Here is a 21,510-nt window from a genome sequence, read left to right as displayed (position 1 = left end):
ACACCATCACCTACGACGGACGTGTATTATGTATTTGGTAGAGTCAGGTACCGGGCTTGTCGGTCCAATAGGAAAAGGTAGAGTGATCGCCGATGAGAGGCGCACTCTAACTGGGACATTCAAGGGATTAGTTGGCTAAGCATGGGCGCCCAAGTGTGAATGGGGTGAGCTCCTATAAAAGCCAACTAAACCTAATTTTTACTCATTCTCTCATTTGTGCAATAGAAGAGTGCTCTTGCTCCATCTCCATCTTCTTCTTCTTCACCTCCTTGTGTGTGTGTGTGTGTGTGTGTGTGTGTGAGAGAGAGAGAGAGAGAGAGAGAGAGAGAGAGAGAGAGAGAGTGTGCGATCGAGCATTACGAAGGCACGACGACGGCGAAGCGGTTGAGCGCAGCACGACTGCAGCTTCTTCTTCATCGCGGCGAGGAATCCACCACGAAGGCGAGCGTAGAGCGGTGAGTGACACACCCTTTGCTCTCTTGAGCTTGCTAGTTTAGGCTTGTTGTGTGCTTGGAGCCATTTGTGGCTCGCATACGGTGTATCGGCAAGTCCCTTGCTTCGACAGTGCGGCAAGGAGCGCACATTTTTGGCGCCGCTGTCGGGGATATGCCCTACACTAAGCTCGGTTAGCACTTTACGCTTTTTTGTGGTGCAATCTCTATCATAGGAAAGGCAGGGAATGAGGGTGTGTAGTTGTGTGGAGATTTCTGTTTTTTGCGTTTTCTACGTTTTCTGGTTTGCACTGCACAGTTAGCATTTCTTGCGATTTTGCATTTTCTGTCAAGTTTCGAAAAACGCGAGTGAGCGGGCGGTGAAATTTTTCGAAAAACGTGACTCTTAAAACGGACGGGCTGGTTTGTATAAAAGATAGATCGGGATCGGGATCATTTCCCCAAGCCCAAGCCCAAGCCCAAGCCCAGGCCCAGGCCTCAGTCCTCAGTCCTATGATATATACTAGACTCACTCTTATATATATACCCTACTCCCTCAAGAGAGAATGACAGCATGTGGGACAAGTCCTCCACTCTCCTCCTTTCTCTTCCCACTTGCACCCTTAGACCTTCTAGTTTGGGCCTAGTTCCCTACTGGAAATTGACAGTTTTAGGGATTCCGAGGGCATAGAGTGACCAAACGGAGGGCTGTAAAGCACGGCACGTCCCTCCTAGCGATACGCTCGTTTCTAGCTATCACACGGCCCATTCCACGACACGCTCTAAAATATCTAGCAAATAAACAAACAAAAAACACGCTAAAAACTAGTCACAAGGCCTCCTAGAGCAGCTTTTTGACACCTTAGGGTATCAAAAGCACATGCACTTACGCTCTGGGCGGGTGCTAGAACACGAGCATATTGAGGGTGCCTCTGTTCATACGGACACCCATTACCCATCCACGATAGGCTCTAGACCCTCAGCGGGGACACAAGGTAGCACCACCCAAGACCCTAAAATAGCCGCTAGTGATTCCTCCTCCAACTCAGAAATCATGGAAGCATACCCTACCCAAAACACTGAGAGAGAAGGCCATGCACCTCCCGAAGCTCCACAGCCTAGTACTAGTATGTTTAGCCGTTTCATGGAAACATTAGGTAGAGCTACTCGCTCGGAACCTGATGCAAATGAAGCACACGAAGGGGGTGGGGAAGTGGACTCTCCTTTCACATCGCACGTGGACCCCACACCCCCAAAGGGTGTCCATGTGGATATCCTACCAACTTCTTACCAAGAAGGCCCTGTTGAGCTGCCTCCTTCAAAAATTCCCTCTAGAGTACCGTTGGTGACAAGTAAAACCACGGGGAGCAACATTGCTTCTACCTCACAAGAAACCGTTAACACGTCGACTCTAGAAGGATTGTTCATTAATGATCATTGGACATACGACCTCCACACTGAGGTGTTGACGGATCTACACTCTGGCCACGCCTACCATGTAGGATGGATAGAGATTGTACAATCCACCTCTAGTGCCACGAGCATCGAAGATCAACAGAAAATGATCTGTAATGTTATCCATGGCATTATTCAATCAGAAAGGCAAAACCGAGGGGTAAATATACTCTCAACTGGCCCCATGAGATTTCTGGATACGAGCAAGGCTCAACAGCCTACTCTATCACAAATGGAGACTCCTCTAATGAGCCCCATGGACCCATCTTACGTCATTTCACCTGGCGTCTCTATGCAATCTGAGCCTCCGAGCGAAAACTTTAGCTTCCCTAACTTGGCTCAACCCTCTATTAAGGAAAACACAGTGCTCACTCCAGGGATAAGCCTGACAGAGAATGTACCGATGACATCTACGGTTAGCGCAGTGCCACTACCTAGTGTCGTAGTACCTAATATGGGGCCTCGACCGTATGTGCCTCTAGCCCCTTATACACACATGGCCCCCACACCTCCAATAGTACCACTTGTTTACGCTCCTCGAGTGCCGCTCCCTAGCTCTTATCCGAGTGGACCTATGCCCGGTTATGTTCCATATCCTGCATCATCCACACATATGCCAAGACTGGCACCCGTCCCTCTCCCACATATGATTCCAAGAGTACCTCCACCGGCCCTGCCTCCTCACATAGGTGACTTGGCAGCGTTTGCTCAAACCATAGGTCGATCTATCGCGGAAAATATGCGTCATGCATCTGATAGAGAGCCTAGAAGTAAGGCAGTACAAATTGCCAAACTCACGCAAAAATTCAATGGGGATGAAGATGCTAGGAAACACATTGAAGTGTTTGAACAAGTATGTGATTCCTGGGGAACGCAACGAACTACATAAGTGCAATGCCTTAAGCTTGACATTAAGTGGGAAGGCTGGAGATTGGTATAGAACCCTAAGGGTGGACGAGAAAACAATCTACCCTACCCTTTGAAGGTTGTTTCTAAAGGAGTACATGCGAGAAGGTGTGCTTTGGGGTGTAGCATCTCAGCTACAGAAGGCCGAACGTAAGGAAGGAGAGTCAGTAAGGGACTTCATTAGTCGTCTAAAGCACTTAAACTCTCGTTGCCCTATAAATGAGCGCTTCAACAATAACCAACTGCTTGATCGATTCATTCGAGGGTTGAGGAATGAAGGAATCTATAATGGACTAGTGATTAGAGGTATCACAACCTGGGAAGATGTCACTGCCAATGCAATCCAATTAGAGGACAACTTGATGATAGCAGGCATGAGGGTGTCTACTGACACGAGATCCACTAGCTCACAAGCCATTGAGTATGAACCCATGACTGCAAAGCCCATTGCCAATGAGCCAAAGGTATTTGAGACATTCTTGACAGACCTCACCAAGGCAATCCAAGAGTCTCTTAAGGATAATCGACCCCCTCAAAATAGTCACATGTATCCAAGAAGGGAGCAACAATGGTGTTCCATTTGCTTAGGTCCACATAGCACTAGTGAGTGCCCTACGTTTAGAGTAAAATTTAATGGAACTTGCAACGCATGTGGTAGGTATGGTCACCAAGCTAAGGATTGTTTAATGATCAAACGTATGATGGCAAATAGACCACCTGTAGCCTGGACGGATGCACCTCGAGCTCCTGTATTGATGCCTGCTCCACCTGTTGAGCAACTACCGCAACACATGGTCCCTAGATCTCAAAATGTTGTACAAGCTACACCGCTACCACCTCCTGTGCTAGGACCGCAGCCCCCGCATCCAAGAGTCGCCCCTATGAACCAAGTGGGTTGCGAGCCATCAAATGCTTATGCAGATGGCTGTGAGGAGGAAATATACACTAGTATTGCCTACGGACTTGATACATTGGAAGAGTGTCCTATATACTACATGGAAGATTGTTGGGGGCAAGTCAAGCCGGTTTATCAAGCTGCTGCTCTCGCATCCAGAGGTCAAAATATCAACACCCAGGCTAGGAGGCCACCTCTTCAATGCTACAAGTGTGGTGGACCACATCGGGCAGCGGAGTGCCCTATTAGGCTGCAAAAGAATGCTGCATAGATGCAAATGAATCAAGGGAGCACGTCTGCAATGCCAATACTCACATGTAATCGTTGTGGCATAGATCACTTGATTGCCCAATGCCCCTATAACCCAAATGCGCCTAAAATCACACCCCTAAATTTGGTCGAAATTGCTAGTGTGACATCGCCAATACCACCCGTCGCACCCGCTTATGCGATTACACGGTCCATGCTTCAAGGGCCAGGCCATATCCTCGAAGAGAGAGATACCATTTCAGTTATCCAAGCAAAGAAAAAGAAGACACGAAGGAAGAAGTCGCAGAATACGGGAAATTCAAAGCCAAGTTCCAAAACAAACATAGGAACAGGAGATGACCCCGTGTATATGAATGACCTCGAGGATGATTCAGATTCAGTCGAGACAATGGAGACTAGAACCAATACCACAAAGGGAAAGACCGACAAAGAAAACCGTAACATGGAACCAAATGAAAACCGAATAAGAGAAAACCATAAAGAGCCTCTGAAAACACCACAAGTGTTTCCAAATCCAATCCAAGACCCCCAAGATAAACCGCAGGGGCAAAAAGGGAAGAATCGTAAAAAGAAGATTGGGACGTACCCAAACCCAGTAGATGAGATTAAGCAGGTGAAACATCTAAGAGGTTTAGTGGAGGAGACTCAAAGGAAACTAGAACTAGAACCCATGCATGTCAAAATTCATGACACAGTGTTTCCCACGCAAGTTCATCCACCCCACATGAACCATAGACCGTTAGCCATATCTAGTATCATCCAAGAAGGGAGTGAGGATGGGACATCAGAAAGTGAGCATACACCTTTCTTGTTGGAAAGGATGTTTAACGAAGGAATACCTGATCCCATTGAGGAATATGAGATTCCATCCTCACCAGTTCCTAGTCAAGGACCTACACCCTGCAAAACGCCAATGAATGTTGCCAAACTAGTGGACTTCATGTCTTCTGAGGTCCGAACCACGATCATAGCAAAGTTGTATGGAGATCCTGAGTTATTCCTTGCACTTCGAGCATTCCTTAACGGAGAGCTACGAACGGGATTACCGCAGTTTGCGCAACCAAATAGGCCTGACTCGATTATGATTGATGAGGAAAATCTGTGATCGAGGTACCCATTAACGAATTAGGGCAGTATTTTGAAGGCGACGAGTCTAATGCGACCCTACCCATCACTACCAAGGGATTAACTATAAAGGGAATTCTTGATGGTGGTGCAGGAGTTAGCATCGTTACAAAAGATTGTTGGGAATCCATGGGAAAACCCCGCCTCAGTGTTACTAACATTGTGGTAAAGATGGCAAATGGTACCATAGCCAAACCTATGGGGATGCTCAAGGATCTTAAGATCAAAGTTCTAGGACACAAGGTACGACATACGTTCATTGTAATGGATTTCTCTAAACACCTTATGTCGTATGAAATGATTTTAGGACGACCATTCATGAGGGAAGCACAAATGGTTCATGATTGGTCTAAAAATCATGTCTTTTTGCAATTCCAAGACTCTGTCCTTAGAGTGGATTTGGTAACTGGTAAGGTACACCCCTTAGGGAGTAAAACCATTATTGATCATCGCTCTGACACCATAGTTCACTCGGCCCCACTACAATATTGTTACACTTGTAAGAAGGATACAGACATTGGCCAAGATTCTCCTTATATGGATGTGTTACCGGGTATGACGGAATCAGACAATGTGGATTGGGTCCACCTAGCATCAACCATAGACACTTGGGGAAATAGGGGGACGACCTGGGTAACACCTGAGGGGGATGAAATGCCTGTACCCTTAAATATGCTACAAGCAATGCATATCGCTTCCGACAAGACTCATCCTAATGTAAGGAAGAAAACATACAAGTGGGTCCCTAAAGCTTCTTTAGTGACCATAGCTAGTGCTAAAAAACAGAAGCCTTGTAAGAAACGTACCACTCGCTCCAAGAAAAGTAAGAAAATGTTGCGATGGATCCCTAAACGACTATTGGAAGCCCAAGGCTACTATCAAGGAAATGATCAAATCTGGGTGCCGAAACGTAGATTGTGCTCTTACCTATCACCTGACCCAAGTGAGCCCAATCCCGTAGCTCCAAAACGAATCAATGATTGTGGAAAGAAAAAAATCACAGAATGCTACACACCCGCTCCCGAGCTAGTTTGGGTACCAAAGAAAGAACGATTTGTTCCACCTAGCTCAGGAAGGGGGGAGTCCCATGAAGATTCTAGCTCCTCATGTAATACATCCATAGAGGTAAAAGCTTCTACACAGCCTCCATCTATAGTAGTGGACCTCCATGAAGCTACAAAGGAATCCACACCTCCCAGTGTTCAAGAATCACCTGATGAACCACTTCAATTTCGATCCTAGGAGAGTACCTTACCACCCTTGCAACTTGACGAGGCACCTAGGGTAATAGAAAACTACTGGCAAAAATCCTCACCTATTACCAACTGGAACAATTGGTTTCAAAGGGTGACAAGCTCATTTCAAACGGTATGATCTACCCAAGGAAGGGGGGAGTGTTTGCTGACAGTCCTCATTCATTTGTTTCCCTCTCAACCTTTTTCCCTGACCTCTCAATCACCAATCTTAGGGAATGTACATATAAAGCTTTATACTCACAAAAAAATAAAAATAAAGAGCAAGAGCAATTAGCAAACGAGTATGCACAATAAAAGTCAAAACATTGACTCAGACCTACACATGTCACATCTGGTACAGTGAAACAGAAACCTATGCCATAAAACACCTTCGATCCTCATCACTTGAGTGATGGAGGGTAAGGTAAGATTAGTACGATAGGAGTGTTTCTGTTTTAGAGTTGAGAGATTAGCGAAGTTATCTTTTCCCACTAATGTGCCTCCTGGAGGTATTCCTTTTGTTTCCTAGTGTGTACAGGAGCGTGTTGCTATTGATAGGATTTGGACCTTCATGGAACCTTTCTCTCGTTCACACTTCAAATCAAGCGCGACCATCGACACAAACAGGTGTTTCTTGTCCATTAGCATTGCCCTTATCTTTTTTGCATCCATGTTTGTCTGCTTTGATTGTGATTGGTAGCATAATATTCAGCGCATTGGCTTAGTATCAAACATTTAATTCAATGTAATGTTTTGTCATAATCACTTGTTTAGGGGTAAAAATCAAGCAGTCCGACTAAGCTAGTTTGACCAAGCTAGATATTAGAAATCTTCTCTTAATACCATGGGGAATGCCTTCCTAATAAGCAATGGTTACTTAGGTTCTTAATCCGATTTAGGCAGCATTGTGTGAAATGTACTAGGGCTTTCTAGTGGGCTTAACCCTAGTGACCTTTAGCTTAAGTATTATAAAGGGAGTTTACTAATGTGATGAGCCTGGGGAGGGTAACAGTGTTATATGACCCCCCAAAGTTACAAAATTTAAATGTTGAAAATGAACAAACAAAAAATCAAAGTGCCACAATGTAAAATTTTAAGCTGGAAGAGAAATCTCAGTTTGATTTGGTACTTCACTCACATGTATTGCCTATGGTACTTGAGCCCTAGAGGTTCCCAGTGTGGGCGCTTTTCCTTGAAAAGCAAAAAACCCAAGGCATACAAAATAAACACCCACATCATAATTGAATCAATGTGAAAAGACTTTGGGGGGTCAAAGAAAAAGTAATCAGTCAGGCGATGATTTCATGAGAAATTCCTTTTATGGTAGCTTAACTACAAGGTTTTCTAGATATAGCCTCTAGTCAGCCCTCGAACATCAATACTTGGCTCTCGCGATTAAACAACTTAATTGACCACAGAAAATTAAGAAGCTTACCCATGGTATTAATATTCGATCTCTAGTGCTTTTCGACTGTCAAATTAGCGACCCCAGACTTGTTTAATTTTCTACCTTTACATCTGTTTATGCATTTGATTACATTGCAATTTAATGTTCATTGCTAACAAATTGTTTGAAATTCTTTTACCAATCAATTTGTCTACCTAAAACTGTATATGCTTTTTAAGAGAATGCAATTACTGTGCCAGTATTGTTTGATTTTGCAATGACTGAAGAAGGCTAAGGACATTCATCTCAAATGCTCTTCCACCTCGACGAACCAGCTTCAACTCAATAGCTTCCGAGGACGGAATCTACATCAGGAAGGGGGGCATGTTAACCCTCACGGCTCACGGACACCCCATCACCTACGACGGACGTGTATTATGTATTTGGTAGAGTCAGGTACCGGGCTTGTCGGTCCAATAGGGAAAGGTAGAGTGATCGCCGATGAGAGGCGCACTCTAACTGGGACATTCAAGGGATTAGTTGGCTAAGCATGGGCGCCCAAGTGTGAATGGGGTGAGCTCCTATAAAAGCCAACTAAACCTAATTTTTACTCATTCTCTCATTTGTGCAATAGAAGAGTGCTCTTGCTCCATCTCCATCTTCTTCTTCTTCACCTCCTTGTGTGTGTGTGTGTGTGTGTGTGTGAGAGAGAGAGAGAGAGTGTGTGTGCGATCGAGCATTACGAAGGCACGACGGCGGCGAAGCGGTTGAGCGCGGCACGACTGCAGCTTCTTCTTCATTGCGGCGAGGAATCCACCACGAAGGCGAGCGTAGAGCGGTGAGTGACACACCCTTTTCTCTCTTGACCTTGCTAGTTTAGGCTTGTTGTGTGCTTGGAGCCATTTGTGGCTCGCATACGGTGTATCGGCAAGTCCCTTGCTTTGACAGTGCGGCAAGGAGCGCACATCAGGCACCTTCATACGCAACACCAATTTACTTCATTGCAAAACCAGGGGCCTAGACCACCCATGATGAAACCAATGCCTAAAGAAAAAACCAAAAACTTTCATAACTCTGGATCAGAAGACCACTGGAAAAATGATTGTTTTGAGCCATGTAAGAATGCTAGACCAATTGAGGCATATTGCTTGCAGTGTGGTCGCGAGGGCTGACATTTTCCAAATGATTGACCAAGGAATCCAATTAACAAAGGGAAGGTGCAACCATAAATGTAGTTTAAGTCGTGCCAAGTAGCTCATCAGAGGAAGAACCCACAATTCCAATCCGGGTAGTTACTAGGGCTCAAGCTAAGGGGAATAGACAAAAAGAATGCAAGCAGGTCAGACACACCCAATAAACCTTCAAAAAGAACGACACAAACGATACGATCTTAGAAGATAAAAGCAATGAAGGGAGATTGAAAAGAAATTTCAAAAGAAAATAGAGGAAATGACGAACACATTGTCATCAGAATTTAAAGAATTTCTCTCTCTCTCTCTCTCTCTCTCTCTCTCTCTCTCTCTCTCTCTCTCTCTCTCTCTCTCACATGCGACATACTTGAGGTGCATCTAGAGTTGGCCCATGTATAGCCCAGCTTTGTCATAAGTAGACAATCCCTCTCTCTTCGTAGAAACATACTCAATGTTTGAGTTTTTGTTAGTGTCTCTTTGGTGTGCATGCACATATGTAGACACACTCACTGTAGTGATCGATGAATTAGGGGAGGAGGGGCAACAATGGAGGTGCCTAATATTTAGCAATTTTTCAAGCACTTCATGAAAGAGTATAGAAGTGTCTCTTTCTAGTTATAATTTTTTAAAAATAAATTGAAATATGAATTTGTACAAAATTTTAAGAAATATCGATATTGGTCTCCAAAAAAGCCCCTTGAAAAGACAAAACCAAATATATTTGTAAAAATTAAATTTTTATTAAATAACAAAATGTCCATCAAAGCTTCCTTTTTTGTTATGTACACTTAAATCGGTACATTTACCTTATGTAAAGTAGAAAAGGCTTTTCATTTCCTACAATCTTATCCTTCACTTTTGTATTTTGAATCTTTTTTTTTTTTTGCAAAACTCACATTTGTGAGTGAATAGTATTAAGAACATAAAAAATATACACCAACCTCGAGCTCAGACCGAACCTTGAGGGTCAAAAGATTACAAGTTTTCTGCTTGACAGAGAGACCACAACTACTCCTAGGCTTTACTTATTACAAGATGTCATGTATTGTTCTAGATCAGTTCTCTGAGGCTTGTTTGCCTCCGATCACGTGGATCATTACTCTGCTCTCTTGTATGATTTCACAAAAGCTTGCCAAAGCCAGATTCCCCTCAAACACGCGGTGCTTCCTTGCTTGCCAAATATGGTGAAAGAAGTAGTACCTGATTATTTGAGTGCAGACAAGAAGAGAAGGACTTCCCAACCTGTTACTATCAAAGAACAGATCATTCTTGAAGAACTTAATTTTCCATGTCCTTTGAATCCACTTACATATTTTCCTAGCCATGCCACTGATTGCCTGGCATCCCATGAAAAGGTGGTTAGGTCTTCACTAGCTATTCTGCACCCCGAGCAACGATCGGACCCGATTCCTCTTTCTTGTATCTTCACGCCCATCGGCAGAGCACCCCACATCACTTTCCATAGAAATATCTTCATATATTGAGGCCACCTTGGCTCCATATGTTCTCCATGACTCCCTCCCACCATTATTCCGTTCAGTGCCTCTTCCATAATTTGTTGAGGGGACTACACAAATTAACCTCGTGCATTGATGCATGGTAAATGCCTTTAGAATGGTTTCCAAAAGAGGCTACTCCCGGGCCATCTCCAAGCGTCCCATTCAAAGTTGGATTCACAAATTGTCATCACCACCTTATCAAGCTCTTTCATCACCCTGTAGACTAGTAAGATCTCAAAGCCATTCAATTGAAATTGGGTGGCTAAAGAGTCAACAGCCCAAAATTGCTCAAGTCGAACAAGCCCCTTATTATTCACATTCCTGGCCATTTCTATCCAATAGGGGCTTTGCGGCGGCCGCAATATTTTAGAGAGCCAAGGGGACCAACTTTTGTATTTTAAATATTCTTACCCTTCACTTTTCCATTTTAGATTAGAAGTTTTGTAAGGTCTTCTTTGAAGTCAACCAGTGTGTGTGAGTGTGTGACATGTGTGAGTGCGTGACGTGGATGCTCTCTCCTTCCTTGAAATTTTTAAACTCCATCATATATAGTATAGATAGATGCAGATAGATTGGTTTCTATTTCCCTTGGGAGTGCCCTCTTTTGATGCCTATCTTCCTTATAGCTAGTATGCCTTGATCTTTTTTCTTTAAAGGGTGCTTATATTTTTAATTTTTGGTAACATTGACAGATCCTACAAGCTTTGACACACTTGATCTCGTGATCAACACATTATTCATTGTGCTTCCTCTCTCTTTTCTATGGGGTGGCAATGGAAGGCAATATATAGCATAGATCACATGTCTCGGGTACTTCAAGGGCTCCTCTCTCCAGTGGTCTTCCTGGCTATTCAAACTTGGAAGGGGTTCCTTGAACCCTTTTTGGAGGGAAGTTGCTCGCCAGGTAAGCAACAAAGGAATAGGCTCTAAATTACTTCACCTTTGGGATGATAGAAACCTTTGTTGGAAGGATGTGGAGCTCTTAGTGCTACCACATAATCTGGGTTGGTATGAAATACTTCTAATCAGTAGACTCTTGGAAGTGTTGTCATCATCACCCTCACCCATCTTTGTGTCTACGATAGACTGGAAATCTTGGCATTAGCCGAAGAATAAAGTGTTTTCGCTTCCCAAGACCGAAGATATCTATAGAAAGCTGGTATACAAAGCAGATTGGTTTGCCTCACTCACCAAAATATGGAAGAAAAATTGGTTGGAAGAATGTTGGCAAAGAAGTGTTAAGGCCGTATGGGAGATAAAATGGCCTAAATACATGGAGTGTTTTGTCTGGAAGGTGTTGTGGGGAGCCATGCCTACTGGGATTAAGATTTGCGCTAGAGGAATCAAAACTGACACTTGCTTTGGTGGGTGCAGAGCGGCTCCTGAGGACCCCCTACATCTGTTTAGCAAGTGCCCACCCTCGCGGGACTAGTCACTAAAGTATGCAAATGGGTAAGGAAGAGATGCAAGATTATCTTCTTTACAAATGACCCGATTCTAGGAGGGCATAGCTTCAAAACCACGCCGTTATGTGTGTATCCAAATCACCAGATATTGCTATCTTAACCAAGTCTAGAAGTTTAGGAATCTTCGGGTGTTTGAGGCTAAACTGGTAGCTGCTCATTTTGATGATGTTGTGTGTCTCAGCACCAAGCTCATCCATGTGGTAGGAGCTAATAAGAGAGGGACAACATGCAGAGATAAAGAGTGGCACCATGGACTGAGTTGCCTACCCTTATCTTAGCACCCATGTTTTGGTTCGAGGTGTGGGCTGGGTTCATGGGTATTATGGAATTGTTGACACCTCAAGGAGCATGTTGTGCTTGAGGACAATTGTAGTTTTCTTGAGTTAATCTCCAGTCACAATTGTGAGTATGGCAAAAAAAAAAAAAAAAGCACAAGACACTACGAGCATCAAGGGGTTCATCTCTTTGGAATAACGTGAGTTCCATGGGTATTTGGGAAAACCTCTACTTATGGTAATAAAGTCTTAAATAAGCTATCCCCTTTTTCTTGGAAAACTTACAGTTTTTGCAACAAAAACCACTTTTGTAGATGTAATTTTATGAAACTTCAAATATCTTGATAGATAAAATACCCCTTGTTTTGAATTCTCATGGTATATTTCCATTTTTAGGGGTGACCTCTTGATCTGGGGTTGTAGTTAAGAGTAGTTGTGCATAGAAGCCTTAACAACCATCCATCTCTCTCTCTCTCTCTCTCTCTCTCTCTCACACACACACACACACACACACACACACAAAACCTTCTAGAGAAAAATAAACATGCATATAAAGCAGGATTAACTCCAGAGTGCTTCAAACTAATACAAAAGAAATCACTTCCGATACGATAGTATGGCCTATGTATGGACGCTAAGCTATGCTTTGATAGCTTGAGTATGTGGAGATTCATGCAATGTTGAACTTCCTTATTGATGGCTTTGTTTCCCCCCCTTTAGCAAATAGTGTGTGTGCATTTGTTTGTGTGTGTGCACGCGCGCATGGGTGGGGGGGGGCGCGCATGGGGGGGGGGGGGGGGGGGGGGGGGGGGGGGGTGTTCTCCATCTTCAGTTTGTTGAACCAATGTAAATAAGGTTACTACTGTCATCTGTCTTTCTTTCTAACTATGTGTCCTAATCTCGCAGCACAACAAGCATTGTACATGCCCACATGGACTTCTCTTTTTTGCAATTATTATGAGGGGGCAATGTGCGCCCCAAGTTACTTTTTGGACCACGAAAAGACTTTGAAGTCGCGATGCTAATAACATGACAAAATGTGCATGCTTCAATATCAATTTTCATTGACACGAGAATGGACTAGTGGGCCATTATGTTGGAAAAAGACGAGAGGCTCTCATGTTAAACTTCCTTCCAAGGGGAAAACTAGCAAGCAAAAGCACAAGGTAACCATTGACTCTACTAGCACCTTAAATGGATGTGAGGATTTTTGTACAGTCTGTCTGCTTTCACACATTTTTAGTGGCAATTTTTTGATCACACACTTTTGCCTCAAGACCTCCCATTGGTGGGACTCGGCCCTAGATGTGGCCTATGGTCGATTGCCACCCCACTTTTTAGGTGGGATCAATGGTTGCCAAGTGTTGGGGACGGTGGGATTGGTTCTCCGCCGTCATCCGATCCCCAAAGTAAACACTAAGCGAACCCAAATGAAGCGAATGTCCAATCTATACTATAAAGAACTAGGGAGGGATCCCCCCCCCCCCCCCCCCCCCCCCCCCCCCCCCCCCCCCCCCCCCCCCCACAAACACACACACACACACACACATGGCGGAAGCAGGTTGCTTAGGCGGGTGTGCCTTGCGCCTCTCGTCCAGGGCTAGAAAAATACATTTTTCCTAACCGATCAAAATAAGGGGAAACTTGAAATTCTCTCGGTTTTTAGGTCAAAATTTGAAGCTTTTGCCGGTAATTACTCTAAAACTTGTGTACATTTGCCGGTTTTTTTAAAGGCAAGCTCAAAATCTAACCGGGATTTTATAATTTCAACCGGTTAAAATACACTAGACCCCGGTTTTTTTCTAACACTGCTCCCGCCTAAGAACCTGCTTAGGCATGAGAGAGAGAGAGAGAAGGAGAGGTGGCTGAAGGCCGTCGGCCACACTAGTAGACATAATGTGAACACGTTGCGAGCTGCCAAATTCCATGTGAGCACATTGATTGTGAAGTGAAGCTATGTGAACCCTATGTGAACTTCATCATGTTAACTAGTGTCCAATAGGTAAATGGTAGGGCAAGTGCCTTGAGAGTGGGATGTAGTGCATTCCAGACCCGGAGGCACATTAGAGCGCCAAATTTCTTTGATCCGGGTCTCGAAACGGTTGTGCATCATTGTTCCGTTAGGAAAAAGAGGTGTCCAACAGTCACCAAGCTAGGAGGGGGCAAGCAACAGGGAATTTAACCATTGTCAAAGACTACAATATTTCAGTGTAGCTGTTGCTACTGTTGAACTCAAAACATCAAAGCATTAATAGGAAAAATGGTTGTAAAAGGAAAAAGAGAGAGAGAGAGAGAGAGAGAGAGAGAGAGAGAGAGAGAGACGTACGTGATCTAGTGCGGCGGCGGCAGCAGCAGCAGCAGTGACATCGCTTGTGAAGGGATAGAGGTGGCGCTGTTGCAAGCGCCGCTTCTTTGCTCCGTCATGATTAACTGCTCCATCATAATTAGCAATATGGGTGCTGCTACTACTAACTGGGTCGACGACAACGACGACGTTGTTGCAATTGAAATTAGTAGGAGTTGAATCGCTGCAAGATGCCGTGGAGAAATTCTGTGCACCAACATAGACGTAGTCATTACTGGGCGCAGCAGCTAGCTGATTGGAGGCGCAGGAGGATGCCAGGTCCAAGCTAGCTGCAAGCAGAGACGTACAATCATTAGCGGAGAGTGAGGCACTGGCCGGGCACCGTATTTTATCGCTAGTATTGAAGCCAAGCTGCAGCTCATAACATTGAGCAGAGAATGGATCCTTATAAGCATCTGGCCCCGCACTAATGTTGACGCTCGCTAAGAGGTTGTTCCTTTGAAGATTGTACATGTCAGACGACGTAGCGAAGGTGGGCGAGCTGGGCACTGATTTGGAGATGGGCCTGCCCCCATAATTTGCTGCTGCACCGGAGCCAGCCATGGACATGCTAGCGTAGCTGATGGTGCCCGCAGCGCTGGTAGGGCTTACTGGGATCCTGTTCACACGCCACGCCGCCGCTGGAGGCAGCTTCGCCGCGCGTACTAGCTTATCCTCACCCTTCATCGTGTATACATTACAATTGGCTGGCGCACATTTGCTCATGATCATCATGTCCATCATGCTAGTACTGCCTTCATGCCCCTCGCTCACCTCCATTAATGCTGTGCTAATTATCTCCTTCATCAGGGACTGCAAGCTGCTGCTGCTGCCGCTTGATTAATTTTGCTTGCCGGTCTCATCTCCAGCTAGGGTACTATATTTGTTGCACCCTTCGATCCATGGCAGCCATTGCTGACATCTACAGCACCTTCCCACTCTTCCCCCTTCCTCTTCGCCACTACCTCGTCAGAACTACCATTGCTCCGCAGAACAGCGCTTAAGCTTAATGTATCGCATTGTTTATATACAGCAGAGTAGAGAAATCAGAAGACAAGAAAGGGGCTCTACTGCTAATATTGCAGCTCTAAGATCATGACTCGGCATGCTACACCTCCTGATCAGAGGGCCTTCCCTCCTGCTCGAAAACCCATGTGCTTTTTGAGGTGCACGAGAAAGCAAGACTGCTGCATGATCGCCATCGCCATCCAGCATACTGCTTTCGGTCTAGGAGGGCTCAAAAAAGTGAGCAGAAAAGAGTGTGCACGCTTGAAGAGGTAGACAGCAGGCTGTGAGCTGCAGGGCAGTCAGACGTCGAAAAACTTTAAGATGTACAGGTTATATTCAAGATACTTTGGGAGATAGTCAAATATACATTTTGCAACCACAACAAATTCAACATCGTCCAAATAGACGTAGAGTCTACTGCATTTAGGAAAGTTGGTTAGGTACTATCCAAAACACTATTAAGAATGCTAAAACAAATTCCTAGCACGGAATCAAAAGAAGTCCAAGAAGGTGTGAGACTCAGCTAACCGTGCGCATAGCTATGGGTTTTCGCTCGAGCTGCTAACCCTTTGTGCCGCCTGTCACCTAAGACATGGTAGCTATTAGCTTTCTCGATTTTTTGTCATGTCACACTTCTTCTCTTTGGGAGAGGGGGGGGTGTCACTAAATTGTGTGAATTGTGTGTATTCAAGGGGTATTTATAAAAAAAATTATTTGTGAATTTTGTAGTTTGTTTTACAAATAAAATACACTCGTCTCTTATTCTATCTGTAATTTTTTTGCCCATTCCATTTTACGGTACCCTCTATATGTGAAAATGTGACAAAAAATAAAATTTAATAACCTTTTTTATTGCACTCATGTGATAGTCACATAATTGTTAATTAGTGACCCCCGAGCATCTTCTCCGATAACTAATTAATGCATAAAAGTACCAATTCTCTCGACTACCAATGCTATGCAAGTTGAGTAATATGGGTCTAATGACCTCCTCCTGGCAAATGTCCCACTGGACCAGCTGAAGCAAGCTCTACATACTCATGAGCTCTCATACCCTAGGCATAGAATGATATCCATTAGGAAGGGAATGGGGTCAAAGGGGACCTCTTTATTTGCCATGGGATAAATAAGGAGATTATGGAAGGGGCAAATGGGTGGATGCCATGTGGACTGAAATGGTGGGTATGACAGAGCCTAAACATAAGTGGTCAAACTTGTACTTTTTTATAAAATATAAAGAGAAAATCTCGTATAAATTCAAAAGTTTGAACTTTTCTCTAAATAGTTGGGTAAAAACCAATCCTTTCTCTCTCTAGTGACTGCCATCTTCTCCCCCCTCTCTCTTAAAAAGGGGTCCCTCCAAAAATGTGCAGATCATTCCCTCCAAAAATGTACAATCTCTCACTTCTCTTCCCTTCACCTTGCAAGTTGCTTCTCTTTCCTTCTTTTCACTTTTGCCTTCCCAAAGCTCTGCAATAGTAGAAATTTGAACCTTCTTTCCCTCCTCAAGCTTATTGCATTCTCCTCAAGTTGAAGTTCTCCATTTCTCCATGAGCCTCACTAAACACCTCTACCTAAAGATGAAGATTTGTAGCATATCCTTCTGCTAGATCATCCATCTTTCTTTTCTCAACATGTTTCTTGCTCCTTCTCCATTAAGCTTTCTAGAGAGGAACTACTTCCCTCTCAAGTTTTGCAACATTATCTTCCCCATTAAGCCAGCAAGCATGTGGAGCAGTATAGCAGTAAGTGGCATCAACCGTCTTTGTGTACCATCAAGAATCTTGCTCTTTATACAACTGAGAACATGGATGTGTAGGTGGAGCAGTATAGGTGTAAGTGGCATCAATCATCTTTGTGTATCATCAAGAATCTTGCTCTTTTTACAAATGAGAACATGGATATGCAGTGATTAATCATAAGTGTTTGTCTACAACTTGTGCCACTATTCCCCATGGAATCATCAGGTGCTCGACGACCTAGGAGTGTCATTGACTCCATTTCATGCAGTAATGTACAAGACGACAGTGGATGTTGGTGATGATGGAGTTCAAACGAATGATGTGGGTGACAATGCAGCCCAGCTCAAGAGGTGCACACAAGGTCTCAAGGAGACACATGGCTTCTCTAGCACACCATTGGAAGGGAATAATCGTGGAGTTCAAGCAAACACAAGATGGCAAGAGACTTGTGAAGGTGTGCGATGTGTATATTGCTTCATAACTAAAGCTAGAGACAGCAATGGCTCCATCGAGGTTTCCTGCAAACTGTAATTTTACTCCTTTGTCAAGTTTCTAGATTGTCTATTTTGTATTTCGACAGTTGTTGGGAGTTGGGGAGACCAGTTTCTTGAAAAATTCAATAATTCTTACATACTTCACCATCACATTCTCTCCCAAAAAATCCAAGTACCCACACACACCTAGCCTATGACAAAACACACACACACACACACACACATACACACACACACACACACACACACACAATAGAATAGATTAATAAGGACAAAGTGTAAGAGAGTGTAAGAGATGTAGACATAATTAGGGAGTACATAGAATAACACAATATAGCATAAGAGAGAGGGAAGGAAAAAAATTAGGGCATCTACACAAGAAAGGCCTAAAATCATAGCCCCAAACTCCAGGGCACCCTTCTTGTGGAGTTTGGTATTTAATTTATTATTTAAGTTATGGGTGCCAAAATTGGAGGTCCCCTCCCTCTTTTACAACTAGTCCACTTTAGTACTTGAGTGGAGCACATCACTTATTGTATATCCCCTAAGGGTGAGTTCTCACTTGAGCTATTTACAGCAGCCATAGTGGCTTATTGAATAAAAGTCTAAAATATTGTACAAAGGTAAAATGACCAAAAGGATTATTATTTGTCGGCATCTCCTTCTCAACTCCCATAATTCCAATCTACAAATCATCATACACTCACTATTAGTAAAATCAAATAGATAGAACATAATTAACCATTAACCCCGCTATCCCAATTGTAGTTAACCACATACAATAGGAGGGTCCCCAGTCTTGTAACCTCCCTCCTACCAGGATATCAACTATTCTTAGTTTCTCTATAGAGAATCATTTGGACCGCGAGTGATAGAAAGTGTGGAGAAGGTCCAGATGGGAAGTTGCGGAAAAAAATTTCAAGCATCCATTTGGCATCCCCTCTAGGGTGGCCTTTAAAGTTCAAAAGATATTGGTCATAAACTATGCTAGTGCGTATGGTGGTGGTCTCATGATCAACTATTTGTGCAGGGATGAGTTGTTCTTCTTGGTCCACAAGTGAAGGTGGATCCTCATAAATGTGATGTGTAGGTAGGGGTCCTCTAGAAGGTCTTAAAAAACTAATGTTGAATGCATTGTGATGTGCCAATGTGAAGTTAAGTCTAAACGAAATGAAACATCATTGATCACAACAAAAAATTTGAATGGACCGTAAAAGCAAGGAGCAAGTTTAACAAAAACATTAGTATCAACACTTTTGATCCTTCGTTTTTCAATGTGAAGCATAACATAATCATCTTCCTTAAACTAGTGTGCCTTTTGGTGCTTTTTAGCATGCTTAGTGTAAAGTTCCTATGAGAGTTTAATGGCACAATGCACACTTGCATAAATATCATGAAAATTAGCAGTAAAATCATCAGCGATAGGCACAACATTAGAAAGACGTGAAGTAGGAGTAGGAAGAGAGTGACCATACACAATTTCAAATGGATATTTACATGTGGTAGTTGAGTGGTCTTGCTCTATGAAAATTGTAGAATATGCAAGTAATCATCCCATTTCTTGGGTCAAGGTAAGCTTTTACCAAGTCAATGATAATGTGATTAGTGACTTCAGTTTGACCATTAGACTCATGATGGAATGCAGAAGTAAAATCAAGTGTAGTTTCAAGATTTTCAAAAACAGTAGTCCAAAAAGCACTATAAAATTTTGAATCTCGAACAGATATTATGACTTTAGACAAACCATGATGTGGAAAGACAGCTTTAAGAAATAGAAGCGCAGCTTGATGTGCTATGAGTGGAATGAAGTATGCTTGTTTAGAAAAATGGTCAATTACAATCCAAATCATATCATGCTTGTGAACAATGAGTAGAAATACAGTAACAAAATCCATTGTAATATGTAGGTTTTTCAAGAATAGGCAGAGGGTGTAAAACTCCCAATTTCTTACCTGTTGTTGTTGCTTTGATATTTTGATAAATCAAACAAGTTGAAACATACTGTTTAACATCACCCTTCATAGCAGGCCAATAGAAATCACGACATAAGTTTTGAAAAGTAGGGTATAAGTGTTAGGCATTGAATCAAATGAAGTACCCGTAATAGTTGATAATTGGCTTCCACTTCATTGTCGTTGGGATTAGCATCTTCAATGAGGTTAACAGTAGCACCGTTGAGGCAGTTGTTGTTGAAGGGTCTTTGGTTTGGATTTTGGCTGGCTCCATTGGATTGGCCATCGTTTTTAGTAGGACCATTTGGGCACTTATCTACATAATGACCATACTAGAAACATTTAAAACACTTCACCTTTTTGTTTTCATTAGAGTTTTGAGCATGACGTTGGTTGGAAGAATTTTGGTTGCCTCGCTGCTGTGTGTTGCTATTGTTGTTGCCATAGGGTTGAGAAGTTATAGAAGAATTGTCAAATCTGCGTCTCTTGAAAACGTACGGCTTTGATGTTTGTTCCTATCAAAGTTAGGAGAGAAAGAATCTCCCTTGTTATGGTTAGTGTTAGGCCCTTTTGTTCAGTGTGAAAGGGTTGTCCACCTTTCTTCTTCTCCGCATTAAGGGCCAAATTAATAGCCTTTGATAGTGAATCCGATTCAAACATATCTACCTCAACACCAATTTGTAGTAAGCCAAATATACTTATGTTTTAATTTCCTGCAACAACTGACATGTTCAATATCTTGCAAGTGAATTAAACAGTTCAAAAAAAAATCAGTGTAGCCTTGTACATCTTCATTTCGACCCTGTCAAATTAAATCCCAATGGCGTCGTGCTTTAGGTCAATATTGTGTGGGCAAAAATTGAGGTAAAAACAACTTTTTGAATGCATGCCAAGTACGTGGTCTTATACCATGTTGTTTGGTGGCGTTCCACCATAATGCATCACTATTGGTAAGATGATTTGATTCACACTTTACCATTTCATGTTTGGCAAAATCTTCATCATGAAAATAGTCATCTAACTGACTAACCCATGCTAGAACCGTGCTAGCATCTTTATTGCCATCAAAATCCTTGAAAGTGAAGGCTTTCCTACTAATTTTGGTTTTCTTTGGTGCAGGTGCATATTTGATGCGTGCAAAATGTACTAATTTATCTTCAAGTTTTTTCATTTGCATGCGTTTATAAGTGATAGATTGTTGAAGATTAGTGAGTTGTTCAACAATTTTGGGTGCTTGTGGAAGGTATGCCATGATTGTGAGCTTCTTTTCCTTTTTTTTGTTAATAAAAGAAAATGACTATGTATGTCCAAAAGGTGGGGTGCTGGGATGAGGTAAAAAACGGTGAGCGATTAAGTAATTCAGGTGCAAATCAATTGAATTCTCGGTGTCCGATCTCCCTTATCTGGTTCATCTCCGATTGAGTAATGTCAAGTGATGAAACCCAGGGTAATTGAATTGTGTATAACTTGAGAAATCTTGGACAAGATGAGTAAATAGCTCCAATAGGATTGATATATATGTATGTATTTATCTCTGATTAATGATTTGAAGTTGTAGCTATGGCCAAAAGGGAGTTGAAGATTGGGCAATAGAGAGGTTTCAAAAAGGATCTGCGATGATAGATGATGATGGGCGGCCAATCTTTCTGCCTGTGTTTGTGGTGGCTAGCTAGGGAGATTTAAAGGGGGGGTGACTGCACCCTTGAGGAGTAAAAGTCCTTGAGGGTCAGTGGGCAGTCAATTGATTTGGAGCCACACTTTTTATGGGTAAAATCTTGTGAAAAGGAGGCCAACATCGAGCAGGACTGGCAGAGACTGCATGCGAGAGAGAAAGCA

At 43.1% G+C, this 21,510-nt stretch overlaps 1 protein-coding gene across 5 annotated transcripts in view; it reads right to left on the bottom strand.

Annotated features, from left to right (window-relative positions):
• The window catches only part of LOC147460380 (uncharacterized), a 47,654-nt gene extending 31,859 nt beyond the window's left edge, over positions 1 to 15,795 (bottom strand). For 3 of the 5 annotated variants that reach the window (XM_086511469.1, XM_086511470.1, XM_086511468.1), the window contains exon 1: positions 14,461 to 15,793. In XM_086511469.1, coding sequence (XP_086367595.1) covers positions 14,461 to 15,285 — 825 coding nt within the window. In that variant the 5' untranslated portion in view covers positions 15,286 to 15,793. Of the gene's footprint in view, positions 1 to 14,460 lie in introns of all 5 variants that reach the window. The other 2 variants (XM_086511467.1, XM_086511466.1) reach the window with 2 other exon arrangements.
• Positions 15,796 to 21,510: the final 5,715 nt, after the last annotated feature.

The sequence above is a fragment of the Adiantum capillus-veneris genome, chromosome 4 (genome assembly GCF_014529385.1).
Source record: "Adiantum capillus-veneris isolate H3 chromosome 4, ASM1452938v2, whole genome shotgun sequence".
NCBI lineage: Eukaryota > Viridiplantae > Streptophyta > Polypodiopsida > Polypodiales > Pteridaceae > Adiantum > Adiantum capillus-veneris.
Note: the sequence above shows the minus strand (reverse complement) of the source record. Positions and strands in the feature narration are given on the sequence as shown.